Source organism: Ovis canadensis, chromosome 6 (genome assembly GCF_042477335.2).
Source record: "Ovis canadensis isolate MfBH-ARS-UI-01 breed Bighorn chromosome 6, ARS-UI_OviCan_v2, whole genome shotgun sequence".
NCBI lineage: Eukaryota > Metazoa > Chordata > Mammalia > Artiodactyla > Bovidae > Ovis > Ovis canadensis.
The window spans coordinates 44,944,587-44,968,730 of NC_091250.1; the positions used below are offsets into that span (position 1 = coordinate 44,944,587).

The 24,144-nt window shown below is 36.6% G+C and overlaps 1 protein-coding gene across 2 annotated transcripts; it reads right to left on the reverse strand.

Moving 5' to 3' along the window:
• Positions 1–11,458: 11,458 nt before the first annotated feature.
• PDHA2 (pyruvate dehydrogenase E1 subunit alpha 2) lies at positions 11,459–12,634 on the reverse strand. Of its 2 annotated transcripts, XM_069595020.1 has the most exons (2): positions 12,106–12,634; positions 11,459–12,012 (listed from the first exon to the last, which is right to left on the reverse strand). In XM_069595020.1, the coding sequence occupies exons 1-2, from the start codon at positions 12,632–12,634 to the stop codon at positions 11,459–11,461; spliced, it is 1,083 nt and encodes a 360-aa protein (XP_069451121.1). The 2 variants fall into 2 exon arrangements, with proteins under 2 accessions (XP_069451121.1, XP_069451120.1); XM_069595019.1 differs by having other exon boundaries at positions 11,459–12,634.
• Between the last annotated feature and the right edge of the window lie 11,510 nt (positions 12,635–24,144).

Here is a 24,144-nt window from a genome sequence, read left to right on the forward strand (position 1 = left end):
GACATTTTCCTTTTGAATTATTGGCTTTTGGACATTGAGCAGTCATACCTGAGTTCAGTGACAACTTCAATGCAGTGAAGTTTGCCTATGTTTCAGTGTTCAAAAACTAGTCATCAATCATTGGGTTGACCAACCTACAGCAAATTGAAAGAACAGAGAAAATTTCACATATAATGAAACTCCAGAAATAGCCTACTTGAGCAAAATATTTGTGAATCAAAATTTTTTTTGCATATATTGAAGCCAAAAATACTGCTTCCTAAAATACTACTGTAGATAAATATATTGACCAGAATTTTCTCCCAATTATACTATATTTGATCATCTTTCAAATCCTGTGTGATTCAAATGTGTTTCTTTTAACTGTAGTACAAGGCCTTTGTATATCACTTTATTCTGAAAAATATTTTCTTAGGAATTTTGGTAAAGAAAATGAAAAAACAATTACTAAAAACATTTGCTATTTGATGAATTAGGCTGAATTGCATAGAATACCAAATGGGAAAAGAAAAACTTTACTTGAATACCCATGTAATCATTGAGAAACTATTATGTGTGGCTACAAAAACCATAGTTTCTCATTTCTATTACCAGATTCTATAAGTAAATAGTGATATACTTCCTTTTACAATAGCGTGTTTTTAAAGGTGAATGAGGTGACAAAAACAGATGCTTACATATCCTCAAGCCATCTATGTATAAATAAAACTATCCTAAATACACATACTGTTTTGCTAGCATGCACATAGGTTAATTTATAAAAGAAAAGGCAGTCTTGAATCAGAATATGATTAAAAATGTAATGTCTGTCTCTTTATCCTATCAAAATGCTGAAAGTTATTTCATCTTACAACTTTTATAGTGTTTCCCTAAGTATAGCTGCAGAGAGATAATTTACTCAGCAAACAAAGACTATAATTCTATGGGACAGAATAGAGTCAGCAGGTTGACATCTGTGAATTATGTAAATAGAGGAGTAGAAAACAATCAGATCCTAACAGGCAACTCCTATTCAGATGGAAAAGGAGAGTGGGAGAAAGACTCTTCTCAGATAATTATTAAGGTTGGGAGGGCGCTTATTCCCAGGGTGCATCTCAGGGAGGACTAGTTTGTTTTGGCTTGCCTCCTCAAGTGGAAATTTAAGTGTGAATTAAAAAAAGGCATGCTGAGTCTGAGGATCAGCTCCTTCTCTTTGCCAAAGAACAGCACTGGAGAGAGGGCAACATGTCATTGATTTTGAAGCTCCAATGTGTGTTTTATACCCTTATGGTGAATAGTAAGTAGTTTAAGGATAGAAACTGTGAATAATGTTAATAAATAGAGTGTTTGCACTGCTGCTCCTTTAACTTGACAGAATGTTGCCACCTGCTCTTTAATATTTTTGATGAACATGAAAATAAATCCTTATTAAGGAATAAAAAGAACAAATTTATTCTCTAAGGAAACACTGACATATACGTAAAGCTTATTGTGCATATGACAAATTTATTTCTAAATTAGCTAATATATGTAAGGTTCACAGCATTTTAAAGATTTGAAAGGTCTCATGCTAACAAAATCTTTATGACAAGTGCTATGTTTCATACTGAAATCTGACAAAATAAAATGCAATAAGTTTATAAGAAAACAGAACAGTTCAAAGAGAATAAGTAGTCTAGATAATAAGTATAGGCAAGCCACACTCTTAGCAGCACATGTTTACACACATTATGCAATAAACTCAATTTAGAGACCAGATAACATTTAAATTTTCCACTGATAACCTGCATAATGCAATAAGAGAAAAGCTTAGTGAATTTCTGGAATCACTGGATAAAAATCATGACTAAACTTTTGGAATGACACATTCAAAATCTAAATGACATGTGTGAAAGAGAAGAGACAAACAATATGTGTATGTATATGTGTGTGTTTATAAAGGTGTGTGATAAAAATCAAGCTTTTAACATAAGACAAGAGAAGAAGAAGAAAAAGGAAAAGAGAAGGGAAAATATAAAAGACCATTTGGAGCACTTAATACATGGCAAGGATTATAAAAACTTTATGATGTTATTTCCAATCTTCACAACAACACTACAGAGCAAGTGTGATACTTCCCTTTCCCACAGAGTAGTAAAGAGTGTCTGAGAAACGAACATAACTCAACCAAGGTGACACAGCCAGAAACATCAAGAGTTAACCTCAGTTGGGTCTGACCTCAGATATATTTGAGAATTTTTGGTTGAAATCTCAATGATTCAGAAAGATATAGGAAAATACATGAAGGATCAAGAAGAATATCAAAAGATATTGTGAAAGACTGACAAAGGATTTTTGAAGATAAATTTAAATTACTATAAAAGTCACCTCTACAGGATCTGAGTTCATAATGTATTTTCATACTGGTAGTAAACTCTGGTGATTTGGTTCCAAATTATGCGATACTCCACATGATTTCTAAAGCCTTCTGTGTAAGAGAAGCTGTAGGTTTTTAGAAAATATCAGTGAAGTAAATCTCTCCAGTTCTTGGAACCCAGGTATAGCCCCAAGGAAGTAATGAGGTGCTCACCCAGCAGCACAACAGTCCATGTGGATGGTGAAGGATAAATTCTCTGAGTATGATTGGAAAGCTACTCAAAGTCTCTAATGGAAGCAAATTATATACTTTCTAGAGTGACAGTATCACTCTAGCAATGTGCAGAACACTTTATGTGTTCTAGTGAAATCTAATCGCTCAAACTCACCAGAAACATTATTCAAATAATTGCTTCCTCCTACTTTTTTTTTTTTTTTGGCAAAGTGCTGCTTTGTATGGCAGTAAGTTTTTAAAGAGAAGGTAACATAAACTATAACGGGACACAGAAACTACATGAGCAATGTTCTCCCTCTTTAATAATTCTAACATATGACTGCTGAAGTAACACTGCAGGCTGGAAAGCTGCCTTCTAATAGAACATTTGTGGATAATTGAACTCCTGCTCATTGTTCAAAAGGTCAGGAGGTTTGAGTGGGCTCTTTTTCTTTTGGTAAATTATTCAGCTTGAGTATTTATTGGCCTGTCAAAAGGAAAGTATTGTATGAACTCTCTTTGTTGCTCTTCACCATTTCCTAATTTGATTGTGTTCTATTCTGTGCATAAAACTTGGCAGAAAATTTCCATCTCTCTTTCTCAAATTCCAGTACAGAGACCTCTCATCTTTGCTCTTTGCTATACACATCAGCCTCATGGATCAAATAGACATGAATTAAGTCAATGAGATAGAATTATAATGCTGATTGAGAATTTTGGTTGGATTTTGTTTCGAGCCTGATGAGATCACTGTTTTCATTAATATCTGGGAGCATTCTTAAAAGGAATCTATGATAGAAAGAGTGGGGGTAGTTTTAAAGGAATCACTAGTATTAGATTGGTGGTGGTTTAGTTGCTAAGACATACCCAACTCTTGCAACCCCACAGACTGTAGCCTGCCATACTCCTCTGTCCATGAGATTTTCCAGGAAGGAATACTTGAGTGGGTTGCCCTTTCTTTCTCAAGGGAATCTTCCTGACCCAGGGATCTAACCTAGGTCTCCTGCATTGCAGGCAGATTCTTTTACCACTGAGCTACCGGTTCAGCCAGCAGTAGATATAGAAAATAGTAATGAAGGTCCAGAGAGTTTCGACAGTAAAATTGTGTAGGAGTAACGGAACTACTCAGTTTGCACCCAAACTGTCTTCAGAATTGGAGTCTATTGCTCTATTAATTATAGTAAAACAGGTCCATATAGTCAAAGATATGGCTTTTCCAGTAGTCATGTTTGGATGTGAGAGTTGAAACATAAAAAAACAACTGAGCACTGAAGAGCTGATACTTTTGAACTGTACTATTGGAGAAGACTTTCAAGAGTCCCTTGAACAGCAAGAAGATCAAACCAGTCCATCCTAAAGGAAGTCAAGCCTGAATATTCATTGGCAAGACTGATGCTGAAGCTGAAGCTCCAATACTTTGGCCACCTGATGTGAAGAAGTGACTCACTGAAAAGACCCTGATGCTGGGAAAGATTGCAGACAGAAGGAGAAGGGGCCTACAGAGGATGAGATGGTTGGATGGAATCACCGACTCAATGGACATGAGTTTGAGCAAGCTCTTGGTGTTGGTGATGGACAGGGAAGCCTGGTTTGCTCCATGAGGTCACAAAGAGTCGGACATGACTAAGCAACTGAACTACCTATGAAGATACTACTTTGGTAGAATCAGGCATGGGGAATACAGATTTTGCCACTCTGTTATATAAATGACTACAGAGGGCTTCCCTGGTGGCTCAGTTGGTCAAGAATCTACCTGCAATGCTGCAACACGGGCTTGATCCCTGGGTCGTGAAGATCCCTTGGAGTAGGAAATAGCACCCACTCCAGTATTCTTGCCTGGAGAATCTGATGTCACAGGAGCCTGGCAGGCTACTTCCATGGGTCGCAGAGTCAGATATGGCCGAAACAACTGAGCGCACACGCATGTCCTGCTGGCTGAAGGAGAATGTTTGTCAAATGGGGGAGGGTCATGACGTAACAAAGAGTGGCTAAAATTTCAAAAATGTACTCTACATGCAGCTCTAGTTTCCTTCTAATCACTGCAATCTTTATAATTAGCTATCTGCATAAAACTGAAGATTTAAAGTTTGTTTCAGATGAGGTCGAGTGACTCAACTTTTTGTCTTTTTTCTCAGGGAATATTTTTCTGTTTCTATGGACCAGAAATTTCCATTTGTTGATCATCTTGGGTATAACTGGAATCATGTTAGATGTTACTTTGCTTCTTTAACTTTTACAACAGTCATATGAGTCAACCTTATTACAGATGAAGAAGTGGATGTACAGAGTTAAGTCATTTTCTTGAGGCAGCATGTTTCATAGGTGACAGTGCCGTGATTTGAACCCAGATGTAAATGACATTGAAGTCCAGACTTTATTTCCATGTCACTTAAAGACAGGGTTGCCTTAAGACCAGGTGATACTGATCAGACAGCATTAGGTTCTAAATGGCCTGTCATTACATGAGAGGCTACTGACTCAGTTCATCCAATGGATATTGACTTCCATGATAACACAAGGTCACCAATGTGCAAACCCACTACTTACAGTTCCCTTTCACTTATTTGTTACATATTCTACCTCCTTTTCCTGGCCTCTGGTTTAGTCTAATGTCTCTCTCCTTGTCTGTACCTACCAATCTGATTCAGGTCCTGACTTTATTGCAGCTTTGCCTCTTAGGCTCTGTTCATCTTGAGCCCATAGCTTCCTGGATTCTTCTAATTGGTTAGACTCATCATGAATAGCTGTGAACTCATAACAACTAGCTCACATATTGCTTTGGCATTTCAAGTGCTGGCTTTGACTCATCAAGGCCTAATACTCACAAATGAACAGAAAACTTCCTTCTGAACTCTAGACAACCTCAGTCGATGAAATTTCAGGTTCAGTGCAGTGTGTTTATTGAACAAAGATTGACAATATTTTACTGTAAAATCTTCAAAACCCAATGTTACACTTTAGTTTATCTGAAAATCATCCTTGACAGTGGAAACAGTTGTATTAATAATTTTATTCCTAGACTTTATTTCTATTGAAGACTCATACCATTTCCTTTGCTACTTCCAAATTGTGAAACTTTGCACTAATATATTCTATGGAATTTTATTCTGATTTGGTTTACTAATCCTTACATGTTCTCAGACACACCTGAACTGGACTAAGCAATATAATAATAATAAGCAAACTACTGCACAAATGCACTCTTCTCACACACTAGAAAAGTATTGGTCAAAATTCTCCAAGCCAGGCTTCAACAGTACATGAACCGTGAACTTCCAGATGTTCAAGATAGATTTAGAAAAGGCAGAGGAATCAGAGATCAAATTGCCAACATCCACTGGATCATCAAAAAAGCAAGAGAGTTCCAGAAAAACCTTTATTTCTGCTTTATTGACTGTGCCAAAGCCTTTGACTGTGTGGATCACAACAAACTGTGGAAAATTCTTAAAGAGACGGGAATACCAGACTACCTGACCTGCTTCCTGAGAAATCTGTATGCAGGTCAAAAAGCAACAGTTAGAACTGGACATGGAACAACAGACTGGCTCCAAATCAGGAAAGGAGCACGTCAAGGCTGTATATTGTCACCCTGCTTATTTAACTTATATGCAGAATACATCATGAGAAACGCTGGGCTGGAGGAAGCACAAGCTGGAATCAAGATTGCTGGGAGAAATATCAATAACCTCAGATATGCAGATGACACCACCCTTATGGAAGAAAGTGAAGAGGAACTAAAAAGCCTCTTGATGAAAGTGAACGAGGAGAGTGAGAAAGTTGGCTTAAAGCTCAACATTCAGAAAACAAAGATCATGGCATCTGGTCCCATTACTTCAGGGCAAATAGATGGGGAAATGATGGAAACAGTGAAAGACTTTACTCTTTGGACTCCAAAATCACTGCAGATGGTGACTACAGCCATTAAATTAAAAGATGCTTGCTCCTTGGAAGAAAAGTTATGGCCAACCTAGACAGCATATTAAAAAGCAGAGATTACTTTGCCAACAAAGTCCATCTGGTCAAAGCTATGGTTTTTTCCAGTCATGTATGGATATGAGAGTTAGACTAGAAAGAAAGCTGAGGCTGAAGAATTTATGGTTTTGAACTGTGGTGTTGGAGGAGACTCTTGAGTCCCTTGGACTGCAAGGAGATCCAACCAGTTCATCCTAAAGGAAATAAGTCCTGAATATTCATTGGAAAGGCTGAAACTCCAATACTTTAGCCACCTGATGTGAAGAACTGACTTATTGGAAAAGACCCTGATGCTGGGAAAGACTAAAGGTGGGAGGAGAAGGGGATGGCAGAGGATAAGGTGGTTGGATGGCATCACTGACTCAATGGACATGAGTTTGAAGAAACTCAGGGAGTTGGTGATGGACAGGGAGGCCTGGTGTGCTGCAGTCCATGGGGTCACAAAGAGTTGGATACAACTGAGTGACTGAACTGAATGCAATTTTCATTTCTGTTGATTCTATTGCTGTGTAACAGAGTACCTCAACAGTTAAACTATTTAATGGAACCATGTTGTTTTTCTTGTGCTTCTATACATTAAGAATCTGGGCAGAGTTTGACTAGTGATCCCAGTGTTCCCCAAGACATTGTGATCTTTCAGCTGGCAAATGGGCTATCTGGAGGGACCAAGATGACCTTCACTCTCATATCTGTTTGTCTTTGCAGGTTGGGCTGAAGGCTGAGCTCAGCTGGGACTAGCAATCAGTCTCTAGCAGGAAGTTCTCAGTGTATTTGAACTTCTTAAATGGAGAATCATAACTCCTGGATAGAAGTTCTAAGAGATACGAAGCAAAACCTGCTTGATTCTTATGTCTTGGGCCCTGACACTGCACAGCATCATTTCTGCTGCTATTAAGCAGAGCATCCATAAGCCTGCCACACTCAAGAGGAAGGAACACAAATCCCACTTCTCAGTGGGAGGAATATATTATAGTACTGATATATGCTATAGCAAAATGTAAACATTATGCTAAGTGGAAGAAGAAAAAGAAAATAGAACACATGTGGTATGATTTATAGGAAATGTCCAAAAGAGGCAAATCCAGAGACAGAAAGCAGACTTGGACTTTCCAGAGGATGAATAGAAATTGGAAACGACTGATAATAGGTGTGGGTTATCTCATTGGGGTGATAAAATGTTCTGGAGTTAGACAGTGGTAATGGTTGCACAACTCTGTGAATTTTCTAAAAGCCACTGAACTGTACACTTTTAAAAGGATCAATTTTATGGCATATGACTTATATTTCACATTCTATAAAACTAGCTTTCTCACAAAATATCGGATTAAATTTCAGTAATATCTGCTCTGTTTTTTTTGTATACTAGATTGTCAGACATATCAATTAAAAAAAATAATTCTAAGGTTCTAAGTATTTCTTTTATCCACTTAACCTCCTTTCTTTCTCATCTTATTCCACAGATATGCATACTGTCCCTTAGCTTTACAGAGTATCACTAGGAAATCTTCCTTCTCTCAGATATTCCACATTGTTGTGACAGTTTAAGTTTTATGGTCATCATGGGGTATATCTTCTAACATATGAATAAAATAGTCTAAGGGGCATAATACTTTAGACAGGAAATAGCATCCAACTGCTGCATTTCTACACCCCTTTGATCAACATCTTGATAAATAAACTGTTATTATCAATTTATTGCTTGACCTAAATCAAAACAACAGGATTTTTTGTTTATACTTTTTTTTATCCTTACAGAATTATGTGCAACCAGTGATACGATTAAATTACAATCATGACTATACACACAAATGTCTATAAATTTTTTTTAATATAGAAAACATTCAAAACTCTTTGCCTTAATGGACTTTGATAATGTATATTGTGATAAACATATCTTTTTATTCTGCTATAGTAAGATCGGACTTTTTTCCAGCACTATACTTGTTATCATTTCAGTCTGGAGATGCCTAAGACTTCCATGGGGTCATGACTCATAAACTTAGCAAGTCTCACCTTGCAGCTAGATGGGGAGAATTGTGATCATTTCCTGATGTTCATAGTTCATTTACTCCAGGATATTTCTTCTTCAGATTGTGTTACTCTGAGTGCTAGTGCTTAGTTGCAGAGTTGCATCCAATTCTGTGACCCCATGGACTGTAGCCCACTAAGCAATCTGTCCATGGGATTCTCCAGGTAAGAATACTGGAGTGGGTTGCCATTTCCTCCTCCAGAGGATCTTCCTGACCCAAGGATTGAACCCAAGTCTCTTATATCTACTGCATTGAGAGGCAGGTTCTTTATTACTAGCACCACCTAGGAAACCCGTGTTGCTCTGAACCATTTTGTTTATTTACCAAAGTACTGTACTAGGCTATTGGCAGTGTTTCCAAAACCAAATGCTTCTTTTTTTTTGTTTTTAATCTTTAATATTTAGTGCAATATTAGTTGCAAAAAGTGTGCCATTTTATCTACAAAATGGAGTTTTGTATACCAATAAATTCTAGTTTAAAGACAAAAAGAAAATAGTTTTGAGCATTTTATCTTCCACTTGCAAGTTTATGGAATTATAAGATGTTAAAATAAATAAAAGGTATAAGAATTCTTTTTCATTCAAAGGATGTGATTATTTTGACCATCTGATGAATTACTTTTTTAATGGAAGGGATTCAGACAAGATATATGTGGACTGAAGCTGCATAACCAAAACACACTACCTAGCAATATCACTGACTTATAAACAAATCAATGCTTATCTTTGATTTCTGAATGTAGAATGTTTAGGCTTACTTTTTAAAACTTGTTTAATTGAAGGTTTGGAGATTAAGCCACCACATGTGTGTTCATATGTTCATGTACTCTCAGGCTGCTAAAATTGTGGTTTTCTGTTAGAGTTCTTAGAAAGTATCTACACTTTTCTTTGTAGAAGTAGAAGCTGTAAACAAAAGGTTTTAACCTTTCTGAAAAAAACTGAGATATAATTGGCATGTAATAGGATACTATTTTCAGGTATACAACATAATGTTCAACACCTGCATATATTATGAAATGATAAGCACAGTAAATCTAGTTAAACATCCATTATCATACACCGTTACAATTATTTTTTTCTTGTGATGGATTTTGACCTTTCACAACTGATTATTTTGGCATTGTCTACAAACCAGCTTAAATCACAGGCAAATTCTGATTTCAGTGAATCTATCTCAAAGGAGTAAGATATGCCAAACATCATGCTCAATAGGATTCTAGGACATTAAATATAACCAAGTAATGATGTTTTCACTGTCATCACCTGCTAACTGACACAGTAGTGGACTATTGTAGAGAAAACCAAATCTGTATGATCCAAGTTCGATTTTCTCTTGGTAAAATTACCTGTGAATGTTCAGTACTGGCCAAGGCCAATTTTACTTGCAATTTTTTATTAATATCACCTTTTCTGCCTAATTTCTTTGGTGCCACCATATCTTTTCATTATTTTCATTCTGAAATGTACTAAGAGTTCTTTAAAATACAGAATAATAGTATAAGTGAACTGTAACATTAACTTGAAGGGTACAGCAAAATGCAGTTTTCCCTTAGATTTTAACTTTGCTTACATTTTTACTTTAAATTGATACACTAAAAATACTGCAATTAAGTACATGAAAAAATTACTTTGACATATTTCCCCTGCTCTGTTAAACATCATGTTTTATTTGGAAAAATAGTCATTCTAACTGGTTCTAGCATCAATATTAAATATTTATGCATATGTATTTGCAGATGCATACTATTTAGTAGGATATGTTATTGGTTAATTTAGATAAACTATTTTAAATGGCATTGCAGTAGGGGTCCTGCTATTTGACATGGTTTGAAATTACCTCTCTACTTCAGAATAGCAACTTTACACTCAAACCTCTGGCAGGGTGGAACAGGAATAGAACTATTTTTCCTTTAAATCAGACTATTTACTAAAATTATATAATATAAAGCTAAAAGCAAAACTATTATAGGAAATAACGTGGGAAGTTAAATAATCCTTTCTCTGTTTTTCCTATTTTACACTTGTGTAAATTTAAAATAATCCTTAAGATATCTACAACGTCTAAATAATTAAAGAGGCAATCAGACTAAGGTGGTCCTAAGGCCTGCATGGCCTATGTAAGCAAACCAAAAGGTAACCCAGAGTCAATGCCCTCAAATCTAAGTAAATGAAACTTAAGAACCACCAATCACTAACAGGCTTTCCCAAATAAGGCAACTGACTAAGCTGCTGCTGCTGCTGCTGCTGCTGCTGCTGCTAAGTCGCTTTGGTCGTGTCCGACTCTGTGTGACCCCATAGATGGCAGCCAACCGGGCTCCCCCATCCCTGGGATTCTCTAGGCAAGAATACTGGAGTGAGTTGCCATTTCCTTCTCCAGTGCATGAAAGTGAAAAGTCAAAGTGAAGTCTCTCAGTCGTGTCCGACTCTTCGCGACCCCATGGACTGCAGCCTACCAGGCTCCTCCGTCCATGGGATTTTCCAGGCAAGAGTACTGGAGTGGGGTGCCATTGTCTTCTCCAACTGACTAAGCTATCACCAATCAAATAATTTCCTTGCTCTGCTTCTCTATAAACCTGTCCCCCAGCTCCTATTGGTGGAACACACTACCTTTGGCCTGATTCTGATTGATGTATGCTCAAATAAACTCTGGAAAAATGTAATGTGCCTCAGTTTATCTTTTAACAATACTGAATGATTAAATAGTATCTTTTAGTGCAATACAATTGAATGTAATATCCATTTTAGTCAAATGTATATCCTTCTATGATCTCTTTTAATCTCTTTCCATAACCTCTTAATCATCTCAAGTCCCTTTAATAAAAGTTTAAAAGACTTTTGTTTTATGGGTTTATTCCTCAACAAAATTGGGTACATAGCTTCTTAACTTTGACCAGGAGTATATTCTCCTTTTAACTGATTGACTGAAACTTGATCCACTGATTTGCACCACGAATATCGAAAGGTGGATTACTGCTGTAGATGTGATGGCCTAATTCTTCCAAAGGTGGTTCTGGATCAGTCATAGCAAACTGAGCTGCATCATCAATTTCTTTCCTCACTTCAGCATCAATTTCCTTCAGTTCTTCAACACTAGCAAGCTTGCTGTTTACCATTTTATCTTTGAGAAGCATAATAGGATCACTCTTACTTCTTACACTCTGAATTTCTTCTCGTGTACGGTAACTGATTCCAGGATCACTCATACTGTGTCCGTGATAACGGTATGTCAGCAGCTCCATCAGCATGGGCCCCTTTCCAGATCTACAATAGTCAGCTGCAAACTTAGTTGCCTCCCGAACACATAGAATATCCATTCCATCTACTCTTAGTCCAGGGATAAAATTGCCTCTCTTGTAGTAATCAGTGCTGGCTGCAGCTCTCTCCACAGATGTTCCCATTCCATAGCGGTTATTCTCACAGATGAAAATGCAAGGTAAATTCCACAAAGCCGCCATATTGTAAGCTTCAGATATCTGACCCTGATTAGCAGCGCCATCACCATACAGAGTCAAACACACCTCGTTGTTCCCCTTGTATTTACAGGCAAGAGCAATACCAGCTCCCAGTGGTCCCTGAGCGCCGACAATGCCATTGCCCCCATAGAAGTTCTTGGCATACATATGCATGGACCCTCCTTTTCCTTTAGCACAACCACCTCTCCGTCCTGTCAGCTCTGAAAGAATTGATCGGACAGTAAGTCCCCGCGTATAACATAAGCCGTGAGCCCGATAGGATGTAATGACATGATCGGTGGGATTTATCCCAGCCTCAAGACCCACACAACAAGCTTCCTGACCATCACACAAGTGACAAAAACCACGAATAAATTTCTGTTTATACAACTGATCTGCCTTCAGTTCCATTCGACGAATAGTCTGCATCATCTTGTAGTATTTGAGTCCATCCTCCCGGGTGAGCACGGTGGTGACAGGGGGGCCCTCTTCCAACCGATAAAGATCACATTTCTTAATCTCGAAGGTAGCATTGTTTGAATATTTACAGGAGGCAACAAGCACTCTGCTAGCGGGCTTCTGGGTGACACCAGACAGCACGCGAGAGACAGCAGCAGTGAGCATTTTCTTCATGGAGCACAGTCAGGGCATTTATGAGTCTCCAACCACCAGGACCGCTTGTGCCCCCAGTCTCCAGCCGAGCCCCCTGCTCACTGAACGGACGTCGGACGCACGTGGCGCCACAATGACCGCTCGCTGGCCACAGAGGCGAAGTCATGCTGCGCGTGGCCGCAGCCTGCATCAACTGATTTACAGTGCCTTCCAACTGTAAAATTAAGAACACAGGTTGTTTCTCTTCCTGGAAGACGTGGCTGAAGTAAACCATGCTTCTAGTTAACGCCATCGCTGCATCATAATCTGAGTCTCTTTTCCCTGCTAAACGCTTAAGTAACGCCTTCTTGAACATGGTATTAAATGGAAGAGACAAAATATAATCTCTAAAGCACACAAGAGTTCTGATAGGTTAAACCAGCGATCTTCTTACCAATATTTCTTTAAAATATTTTTTAAAATATCTAAGTATATATGAATATTATATCGTATTCCACAATACATCATACTTAAAGTAAAAGATGTAAATCATGTGTGGCTTAATAAAAAAAATACTTTTATGGAGTAGGAAATGGCAACCCACTCCAGTATGCTTGCCTGGAAGATTCCATGGACAGAGGAGCCTGGCGGGCTATATAGTCCAAGGGGTCACAAAGAGTTGGGTGTGACTGAGCACACATATGGGGCCTATTAGGACAAAATGTGTGTGGAAGGAAAGTAGATGATGTTTCTTTAAGAATTCAAATTACAGAGTATTTTGAAAATAAAGTTTCAAATTATTTTAAAAAATTACTTTTAAGAAATAATTGGTCCACCAGAAGAATATGCACACTTATCCTATGGATTTAACCCCTGTATCATTTGATTGGTGGTAGGGAGGATAGGGGATGGTACACAAACACTTACCTGAGATTAGAAGTTTAAACACAACAGCAAGCTTTGTCTGTTGTGAGAAAATTGAAATCAAGGTTGAGATGGCCTAAAGGTGGGTGGGATGGATGTTCTGTGTGTTCCAGAGGCAATCTGGGTTGAAGTAGCAACTAACAAGTTTTGCTGTGGCACTTTTCTTGCCCTTTATTGTAATCCTGAATCCTGTTCAGTTTTATCCCTATTTCCTTACTAAATTTTTTATGGGGGAAGCAGTCTGTTCCTATAATGTCTCCAACAGGTTTTCTCAGGGAAAAAAAAAAAATCAAGATTCAGATGGCTTTGTTTCTTGCTTTCATATCAATCTAAACTGAACCAGTCTTAGTCTGGGAAATTAAGAAGTGTATTCTTATAACATCTCCTTATATAGTAACCATTAGAAAGTATAACTTCTCATAAAGTGACCATTGCCTTCTCCCATAAAGTGACCCACTGAACAGTATATAGCTTGGACTGAAGAGCAACAGAGTTTGCTTAAGCAGTTGGTTTAAACATAGGTGAAAAGAAGTCTTAGGCCTAGTGTTAGAAAGATCACATATCATTTTCCTCTTTCGTGCTTTTACTAGGAAGGTAATTTTGTACTCCAATAAGCCAACCATACAGAGGGATCCTGTTCTATTTAGACTATTAAAAAAACTCACCTTAATGCATGCTCTGTTTCGTATCTACCCAGGGATCAAACCCTGGTCTCTTGCACTGCAGGCAGATTGTTTACCAACTGAGCCACCAGGGAAGACTTCCCCTTCATATCTACCACCTGCTTGCAAATAAATAAAATACAAAAACCCCCATTTGTAAATAAATTCTCACTCAAATCTCTATGACATGTTCAAAGCAGCTGCCTTCTCTAATCTAGTTATAAGTATTACTGTGGATACTTTTAGTATTCAGGCAGGAAGAAGAAAATAGCTTGCTAAAAAGTTATCTCTTAAAACTCAACCCTTCTCCCACTTTTCCAACCCAGCCTTCATAAATGGGCTTCATCTGTTCACTTAATTTAAAATTCTGCTTTTGGAATTCATGGTCTTGCTGTGCTGTTTGCTCCTTCTTTGATAGTTAGTCTGTCTCTGCTGTTCTCTTTCATTCCTGCAGGTACTGGAGATCTCCAGGGAGCATTATCTCCATGAGAATGAGAAAAATGACACTGCATGATGGAACAGTAGTGTTAATGGGTCACTGAATGACAGCTGAGCCTTCTCTCAGAGGTATCAACCAGGCTAGCACTGCCAGAAACACAAGAGTTATACAGTAAAGTGTACCAATTTAATCTTGTCACGTGTAACCTGGGCTGCAAAGATAGAGCTCCCCTTAAAAGCCCAGTGTGACAAGGCTAAACCTGACTCATGCCAGAGGAAAACCTGCAAAGGTGCTAACTGCAAAATACCCATGCTACAGGTTGCCGTGGAAGACAGACCTTTTACTGCAACAGGCTTTGGTTAAGATAATGAACAATTAAATGTGAAACTTGTAGGGATCTTTTGGACATCAGTTACACTGTGCAACCTAAATTCAGCTTAAAGATAGATGAAATCATATTTGCAGAACATGATGTCAAACTATTTCCATTAAACTTTTTAAACCTGATGATTTTTCTTTAATTTTTACCTTTAGTGTTCCTAAAACTCATCCACATTTTCAAAGTAAAAGTAACATTTCCAGACAGGGTAAAAATTTAAAACCCCTAAGGAAATCCTGAGCTGCTGAGCCTCTCCTCTTATCTGCCCCTGACTAGACAGGACTTAACACATATGGACAATAGAGTCAAAGAGGCTGTACTTTTCTGTGAATGATGTATTTTTTATCTTGTAATTGTTTGATACCATATTTATTAACAAACAGAAGTCAGTCATCTACATGGTCACCACTGAAATGTTTGCAATTAAAATCCTCATAAATTCAAAGTTTTTAATTAACATGAAATCTCACTTTTAATCTATTTGAAATTAAAGGAAAACAGATGAGCACTTTTATAAGGCCAATGGTAGATTTTACATTAATTAATTAAAATACTAATAAAAGGGGAGTCAATGATTATAGTAGCAGTCATTAATGTCACTATGACAGAATTTCACATTCCATGTGTAATAGTTGTTTCTCCAGGAGGATTTCTGAATTTATATCAAATGTGTCACCTCCATTGCAACAATAGCATATAAAATTTTTTTAATAAGCAACAAGAAATATTAAAAAAGAGCAACATATCTGAAGGATATTTAAATTGCTCCAGTAATAATTATACACTTTCACCAAATGTTAAATAAAGAAAGCTGTTAAAGAATGTTCTACATAAATAATATCAGATCTCATTATATGATTAATGGCAATGTATTTTTTTTTTCATAGCTCTAAGATTTGGCAATTAAGAGTGATGAATAAGAGAATTTGGTAAAAAAAATTAATAGTTATATATAACTCAGAGGAGGATTTTATCCATTGGTCTATTTATTTCCCTTGGAGAAAAGGGAAAATGTCAGTATCATATATTCTGCAAAATAATGATAATCAAGCAAAGTCCCTCATTAATGTTATAATATGTGAGTTTATGTCAGAACAGTTCAGAGCCCTGAGCAGACAACAGTATTTTGTTCTCCTCACTCTCATCATAATTCTAAAGTATCATTAAATAAAAATTTGAGGTGAATTATCATGAAGGAAGACTTAATTGAAAATTAGAGGTAACGTGAAGGTGTTCCTAATTCCCCTCAAATAATGATGGTATAAAGAAAGAAAAGACCTTATGAGTTAATTTTTAGTGGCAACTAATTGGAGCCACCTTCTTCTGCTGGATGAGCAGTTATCTGAGTCATCATGCCCACAATACCCAACACTTATCCCTTGAGTTTATGACCAAGGTCTAGAAGATAATGATAAAAGGTGTCATTACACAAAACTGTAAAAGTTTCCAAACATTTTAACAAGCTGAATTTGACCTGGGCTAACTGACATAAGAAATAAAAATTCATGTGTAACTTTTTGTCAAAATTTACTATGGCCTAGTGTCTCAACTAGGAGAGAACTAGTACAGAGGTCAAAAGCTGTAAAGTGATTTCTGTTCAGTACTTGGAGTTGTTTTGTAAAATCATAAACCCCTTTCAAAGTAAAAATCATAAGTTCAATATCTGCTTCTGACAAGTCAAAGCTATCAAGAAGCCCAAGTCAGGCTTCCAAAAATTATTATTTACACTTTTTAGAAAAAAATTTTTTGTTCGGAAGATTTTAATTCTCAGATACTTAAAAAGCCATATTTCATATTTTTGTTCTATAAATAAATATATATATTTATCTTTAGTAGCTTTAATAGCAATAAAGTATACATTAAACATAAGTAAAAATAAACTTTACATATATTTAATAGTGAAATAATGGCTTCTTTCCTCTGAAAAGTCTTTTGTAAAATATTAAATTCTTAACTGTACCATTTCATAATGTTTTCTGTATTAATGCCCTCCAACAACACTTTCCTGTAACAACTTTGGTAGGCTATTACCTTTTCCTAATATCACTATGTGATAACATAATTAGCACATTCATTTCCTTTGACTTTGCTTCTTTGAAGATCTGAGCCACTGAATTAAGGTTTAAAGAAACAAAGGATGTTGGCAAAACTCCAGGACACTGCTGCCCCCTAGAAGAAAGTTTGAGCAGCACAACTTTCTGACTGTTAAAGACAAATCTTGAGAAAAGGAGTCTGAGATCTCACACCCCATTTTAACAACCTAGTGTTGGCTGTACCGCTGCTTTTCTGCGCCCTCTTCTTATCTAAGCTTATGCACAGGGCTACCCATCACCTGCTCAGCTTAGCTCATAACACATTCCATGGCTCTGTCTAGAGATCCCTGTGACTATATACAGTCATAAAAACAAAAATTTTCTCAGCTCAATAATATTTTTAAAAATAATGAACATGAAATTTGAAGCTGTAAAATGCATTAGTTTGAAATTTAAGGAACTACTATAAACATTGCCCAGGTTTATGATAAGCTTGCATATCTTTGCTGGGGATTCAAAGTTTGCTCATTTGATTCTTACAAAGACATCAAGGCAATTTCTTATCATACTCAATTTCTATAAGAGGAAACTAAGCCTGGAGAGTTTAGGTGAAAGGCAAAAATTACAAAGTTAGCAAAAAGTATAATATTAATTCTTTACTTATTCAGCACATATAATGAAGTGCTTTCCTTTTATATGTCCCTTTTCTGTACTAAGCAACAGAAATAAAATGATGAAACACAGTAAGATTTCCCTCTACTTAATCCAGTTTATATGGAGGTGTTCTGCTATGAGCTCTTTCTGGCATTGCACATAGAAAAGGACACATCGTCACTGAATGACAGAGGAAGCAACGCATGGACATCTGTTATAGAGGCAATAAAACTAATATATTGCATTCTGGGCAATGGTTACAATGACAGTTTGTCTTTATTAGGATCAAAGATGAACAAATTAAAAATAGAGTACTGTCAAACAGTAACACAAAACAGAATGCTCTAATTTTGTAAAGTTGTGTTACCTCCTTTAATTTGGTAATACAGCAGAGCTGAAAAGGTACACTGGGAAATATGAAAATCAGGATCTCATAATTATGCAATACATTATGAATATGAATGCAGTTTCTCCAAGCAACCTAAGACAATGCTGTAGATGTTTTATGGAGCTTCTTGTGCGTGAGAATCTCTCTGTTCCCACAGACCCACTGTGCCTCTAGATTCTAAGATATTTCCATAGTACCCGGTACTGTATGTCTAAGAGGCTACCATTAGAGAAGATTCAGATAGTTTTTAAATGAGACGTCTAACAAACACCATCCACATTGCTAAATGAAGATAGTGTGTAAGAAGAGTTTTTAAATGCAGACATATTAAGCACTCATCAAAAGTATCATATTCAGAAAGCAAGATTGTTGGAGGATTGTCAGAGGAATTTAACAAGCTTCTGTCAGGGCTACTAGCTCTTCCATTCTCTTAGGCTATGAGCATTACATTAAAATTTATGATGAATTTCTTCAAAAACTCTTAATCTCTATCTGCCTTCATCTAGTCCTCTTCTACCTTATTTCCTGATAAATTACTCTACTGATTCTGCATTACAACTTTTTAAGGGATTTCCCATATTTTATAGAATTTTTCCAATTCAAATGGAAAATTATATGGAATGCATAATATCCCCATTGGTTTAAGGAGAAGCAGACTCAACAAGGTTAATAAGTCCAGCAAACATTAGGTCTCAAATCGTACATCTCATTCATGGAGATCCAGGCTCATTTGATCCAGTGCTCCTTGCCTTCACATACTTCACTGCTCCTCCCACCCTAGCTGTTTATCTTCTGATGAAGTTTTACATCTATCAGAACTTCCTTCCCACTAATATTAGTGGAAGAAGAGGTTTCTTCTTATCTAGAAATCTAACCCCTGAGCCCCTGCTACAGAATCTACTCCTGGCTCATAATGAGACACTGCTCTTACTTGTCTATTCCCCACCCCGCCGCTCCACCAGATAATCATCAATTTTTGTCTTCTCCTTTGGAATTCTTTCATGCTCATATTTCCTCAACTCTGAAAGAAGACACCCAAGTCTCCATTGCCTCTTTTAGATCTCATCCTATATTGTTCCTTTTATCTAGTCAAGCTCCACAAACATGTAGCCTATACCCACAGTCTCCATTTACTTTCCTCTAATTGCTTCCATATGCTTCTGCAATCTGTGTCATCAACAATGAGCTGAAATTTCTCACATCAAGGACTTGGCTAAATTTAATGACAACTTCAGTATCATTCTCTGGAACGCTCTACCACATAACTTAAGTGTTTCTCCATGGATATTCCCTTACCCTAACTTGAAAAAACATGTTCTTATGCTGCTTATGCTGCAGACTTCATTTCCTGATATGTCAACCTTGACCCAAAAAGTAAATGTAGGTCTAAAGTTTAATATCATACACTCTTTTTCTTGCCAGTTAAATGATTATCCACAGAGTTGTATGTGATTTATTGGTTTAATTCTCACCAGTCGAGCACTGCCAGTTACATTTTCAACATTAACGCTCCTTCATCCTTTCTAATCTACCAGGGGGAAAAAATGTATCTGAAATCCCTGTACTTATTTAAATTCAAAAAAATTCTAAAATGAAAGAGTTCTTACTTTTTACCCATTCGAATAAAAATATCTTCCTTCCCATTTTTATTGTGTTCATTAGAGTCCTGTTGCTGGTTTATAAATTTATCATATACTTTGACTATTTTGTCTTTTTAAAAATTCTGCCCTGTATATGCAGAAAAGTGCAAATATAAAACATGTAAATCATCTCAAGATAATTGTTGTCAAATTTTGATTTACTTTTTTATTATTTTCTATTTCTGATATAATCAGGATCACACTGTGCATTTTATATCTATAGATTTTTTCTTAGTACCATAGTGTAATTGTTTTCAAAATAATCAAAAACTATTTAAAAAGACAATTTCAGTGGCTGCCAAAAAAATCTCCATCATATGGATGAACCATGACTAACTAAAATGTTCCCCTAAGACTGAACACTTGTGTTATTACTGAGCTTATTCTATTTTCTTGGCACTGTGTATTAAGGAAAGTACTGCTTTTAAAACTTAGTTCATAAAATTTTTAACGCAAAAGTGTAAGATATTCAATGAATTAATCTTTGTGATAGTTTCACTCTTTGCACATAATAATGAGTTTATTATTACTTATTATTTAGTCTTTGAGTAAGTAACTGCTTATTTTATTATTTAGAGTTTGAGACATCTGGATGTTACCAGACAATACAGAGAGGTGATATTCCAATTTTATTTTGTCCACTCCATTCTTCCACAGTGATAGATTTAATAGCCTATATTTTTATTATTTGGGGATGCTGACTTCATATCTATCTATAGATCTATATGTATGGCTACATCTCTGTAAGTTAAAAATTTTATTTCTAAACTCTTCAGCTTTATTATCACTTGGTTGATTCTCATGTGAACACTTCCCTGTTTTAATTAGAGCATAATATAATTACCTTCTTGATAGAACAATCCTTAATCATTACACATCTTTTTCAAAATCCATTAAGATTTTATAGCCTACATACTATTTCATATGTATATTAGGTTAATTATATTAAATTAAAATAATTTGGTATTTGAATAGAATTCCATAAACATTTTAAATGAATAGGAGAGAGCTCTATCTTTACAATATTTAGTTTTGCCATTCAAGTCTATGCATCTCTCAACTTAGAATTTAACAGACTGAATCATGTGGTTTTCCTTTTCCTTATGAATATTCTATCCATTGTGTGTAAAGTTGTTTCTCAGCTTGGGTGATGGTGTTTTTAATAGACAGTTACTTATTGACTTCTTAGTATGTCCAGGCACTTTGCTAAGTGTATTGCAAACAATATTTTACTTCACTGTCACAACAATCTTGTGACATAGATAAGATTGCCTTACTTAATTTAACTGATAAGAAAACGTAGACTTTAATAGTAAATATTTTCAGGAACCAAAATGCAATAAGTGATAGAAACTGGACTCAAATCCAGATCGTCTAACTCCGAAGTTTCTAATGTTTTTGTCAAAAAATATGATGATAACTCTGAGATGGAAACAGATGTTTAGTTAAGGAAACAATCTAAATTCAACTTTTACTCTGTTTTTAACAAATAAGTTACTTAAAAATTTTTTAATATATTTTCATATTATTTGAAATAGTAGCGTCATATCTTTTTATTTGACTTATTGGTACATTGTCATTCAAGGCCACCCCTGTGGTGTGTGGGATCCCAGAAAAATACACTTTTGCAGATTTCCAAAATGCACTACGAAATTCATGGGTCCATGCAGGATAGTGATTTATCAATGATCATTTAGAATAATGGGTAGAGAAGAGGTAATTCCATATTTATTGTCTAATCAGAGCTTGTGAAGATTCTCGATAGAGTTAAAAAGGCACAGTCTACTCTTGTTCATGTCCAAGAATCATCTCTTCCTGTTCTTTACTGCCAAGTGCATCATTTCTAGCTAATTCCTTATTTGGTTCTTCAAGAGACAGGTAGCACCTGTTGTTAATCACAAAGCAGTGGTTCTCCAGAATCTGTCTGTATTGAAATAATATAGATCTTCTTGGTCCTATGGTTCCTTAATACCATTTAATTAATTCTGGTTACATCATTACTTGTGATGCTGGAGCATATACCCTGCCAACTACTAACATAAACACTAGCGTCTCAAAAGTTGTTCCTGTACTTTATTGGTGATTACCATAAATACAAGTCTTACCCAAAGTATGCAGGTAAAGGTAAATGAGGGTTTATTTCTGCTATTGCCACTGCTAAGTCACTATAGTCATGTCTGGCTCTGTGCGACCCTATGGACAGCAGCCCGCCAGGCTCCTCTGTCCACGGGATTCTCTAGGCAAGAATACTGGAGTGGGTTGCCATTTCCTTCTCCAGATTTATTTCTAGTCATGCTCAATTTACCTTTCGGATACTTATGGCATAAATATAGAACTATCTTCCAACCACGTCCTCTCTTGAGTAGTTTAGGCTGTTATTACTGCATTTCTAGAATGTGATTTCTTTCCATGTAGATTACATTCCTGTCACCTACTCATTGCCAGGAGCAAGAGGGGCCACGGAAGAAGTGAGATGAGCCATCATATTCATGCAAAGAATGGCTGTGCTGTCTGTGGCACAGCTTAAGACCAACCAAGGAGAACACAATGTTACAACATCAATTCAAAACAAAAGAGGAAGTGTGTAAGAAGGGTCTGATGGCATTGTAGAGCAACTGCTGCAAAGTCCAAGGAAGAGATAGGAGCATCCACCCCAGGAAGGCTGCCTGACTGGTGGAGTGGAGTTTCCAGAGTGAGTGAGTGACTGGATACAAGTGATGACTAGTTCTAGGAGAGAATGCCTATTTCTATCCTCACCACTTTGGGATGCTGTAGACTGGAGGCAGCACCATGGTCATAATCCTGATGTACAAGAGCCAGTGCCTGCTCAGTGCTCATACCCAAGGATTGGTGCTGAACTGTGGGCTGTGAATTTGTCCTGTGTCCCATGTGAGTGAAAGTCACACAAAATCAGCGTGTCAGTACAATTCTGACAACACAGGCTTGTTTGGTTCACATCATGCCAGTCAGCAGAGTGGTCTACTTGCCAAGTCACTCAGATAGCTCTGATGCCCAGGCACAGGGACCAGGGATGACCTCATAGGCAGATGATCTATAGTTCCTCTGGGAATCTGATCAACCACATAGATGGGTCAGAGGGCACCCAAGAGACTATATGGATGGATGGATAGATATACGATATATGAGATATATATATACACATATATATATACCATATACACACAAACATACATACACTTGTGTCTGACTCCTTGAAACCTCATGGACTATACAGTCTATGGAATTCTTCCAGGCCAGACTATTGGAGTGGGTAGCTTTTCCCTTTTCCAGGGGGTCTTCCCAACCTAGGGATCAAACCCAGGTCTCCTGCATTGCAGATGGATTTTTTACCAGCTGAGTCACAATTCTTATGTATATTATATTTATATTTCTAGATTTCCTAATAACCAACTCTCCTTGAATAACCTAATTTTCACAAAAATCTCTTTTCTATTAGAGACATTTCTTTTTTGGAAGATTATGTTTGTCCTTGCACAAATCTGGATTCCAGAGTTCAAGTTTCCTAATGACTAGTCCATTTTTGTTCTTGATAGATTTCATTCATTTAAGGTATATTTATTATTTACCACCTATATGTCATAATAATAATCGTCAACTTTTATTGAGCACTTAGCATGTAATGCTCATTATCTAAACTTTATCATTGGTTAGCCAGTTTAATTTTGAAGCAGGCTTTTATTAATGAGCATATATTATTATATAATAATAGTATTATTAGATATTATATAATTAACCATATTTCTCATGGTTAAAATGAGATTATTGAAGATGTTTATCACACACAATAGAGTTTGTAAATAGTATAACCAGATAGTGAAACCAATTTAGTCTGAGTCCAGAATTCTGGAACCACTCTTAACCACTGTACACTGGAGAGAGAATGACACTAAAAGAGATAGGATCTCTGCCCTCAGGGAGCTTAAATTCTTGTCCAAGTCTCAAGAGGCCCAATAAAATTATACATTTTTCCTGCCTGGATTCTAAATAAATTGGCATATAAACAAAGGATTCCAAAATGGAGGCCAAAAACATCATCATTTTTGTAAAGTTTGGAAAATATCTCAATTTGAAAATAAATTTGGTCTCCCAACCCAGGAATAAGCAGACTTACCCCCTCAGAAACAGGCAATGCTGGACCCAGATGTTGGGGTCATGGGATGAGAAGAGCAGAGAGGAAGTTCTGCTGCTTGTGGGATATTCATTCCCAACAGGAAGAGAGAGGAATTGAGTCTAGTCTAATTTGTATTTCCCAATTTTGCCATCTAGATAAGTCACTGATTGAAAGGAGGAAGAAAACCAAGAAGTGTTCCATTCAATTACAAGTACCAATTCTCTTCCTCTCCTTGCTCTCTTATCCTAACTGCTCCTTCTTGGCCACCCTCGAGTTAATTTATTTTTCCCAACTGGGAAAT

What these genes read in the sequence shown, in the direction of transcription:
- PDHA2 (XM_069595019.1), bottom strand. Translation starts at nt 12,634, where the DNA reads ATGAAGAAAATGCTCACTGCTGCTGTCTCTCGCGTGCTGTCTGGTGTC.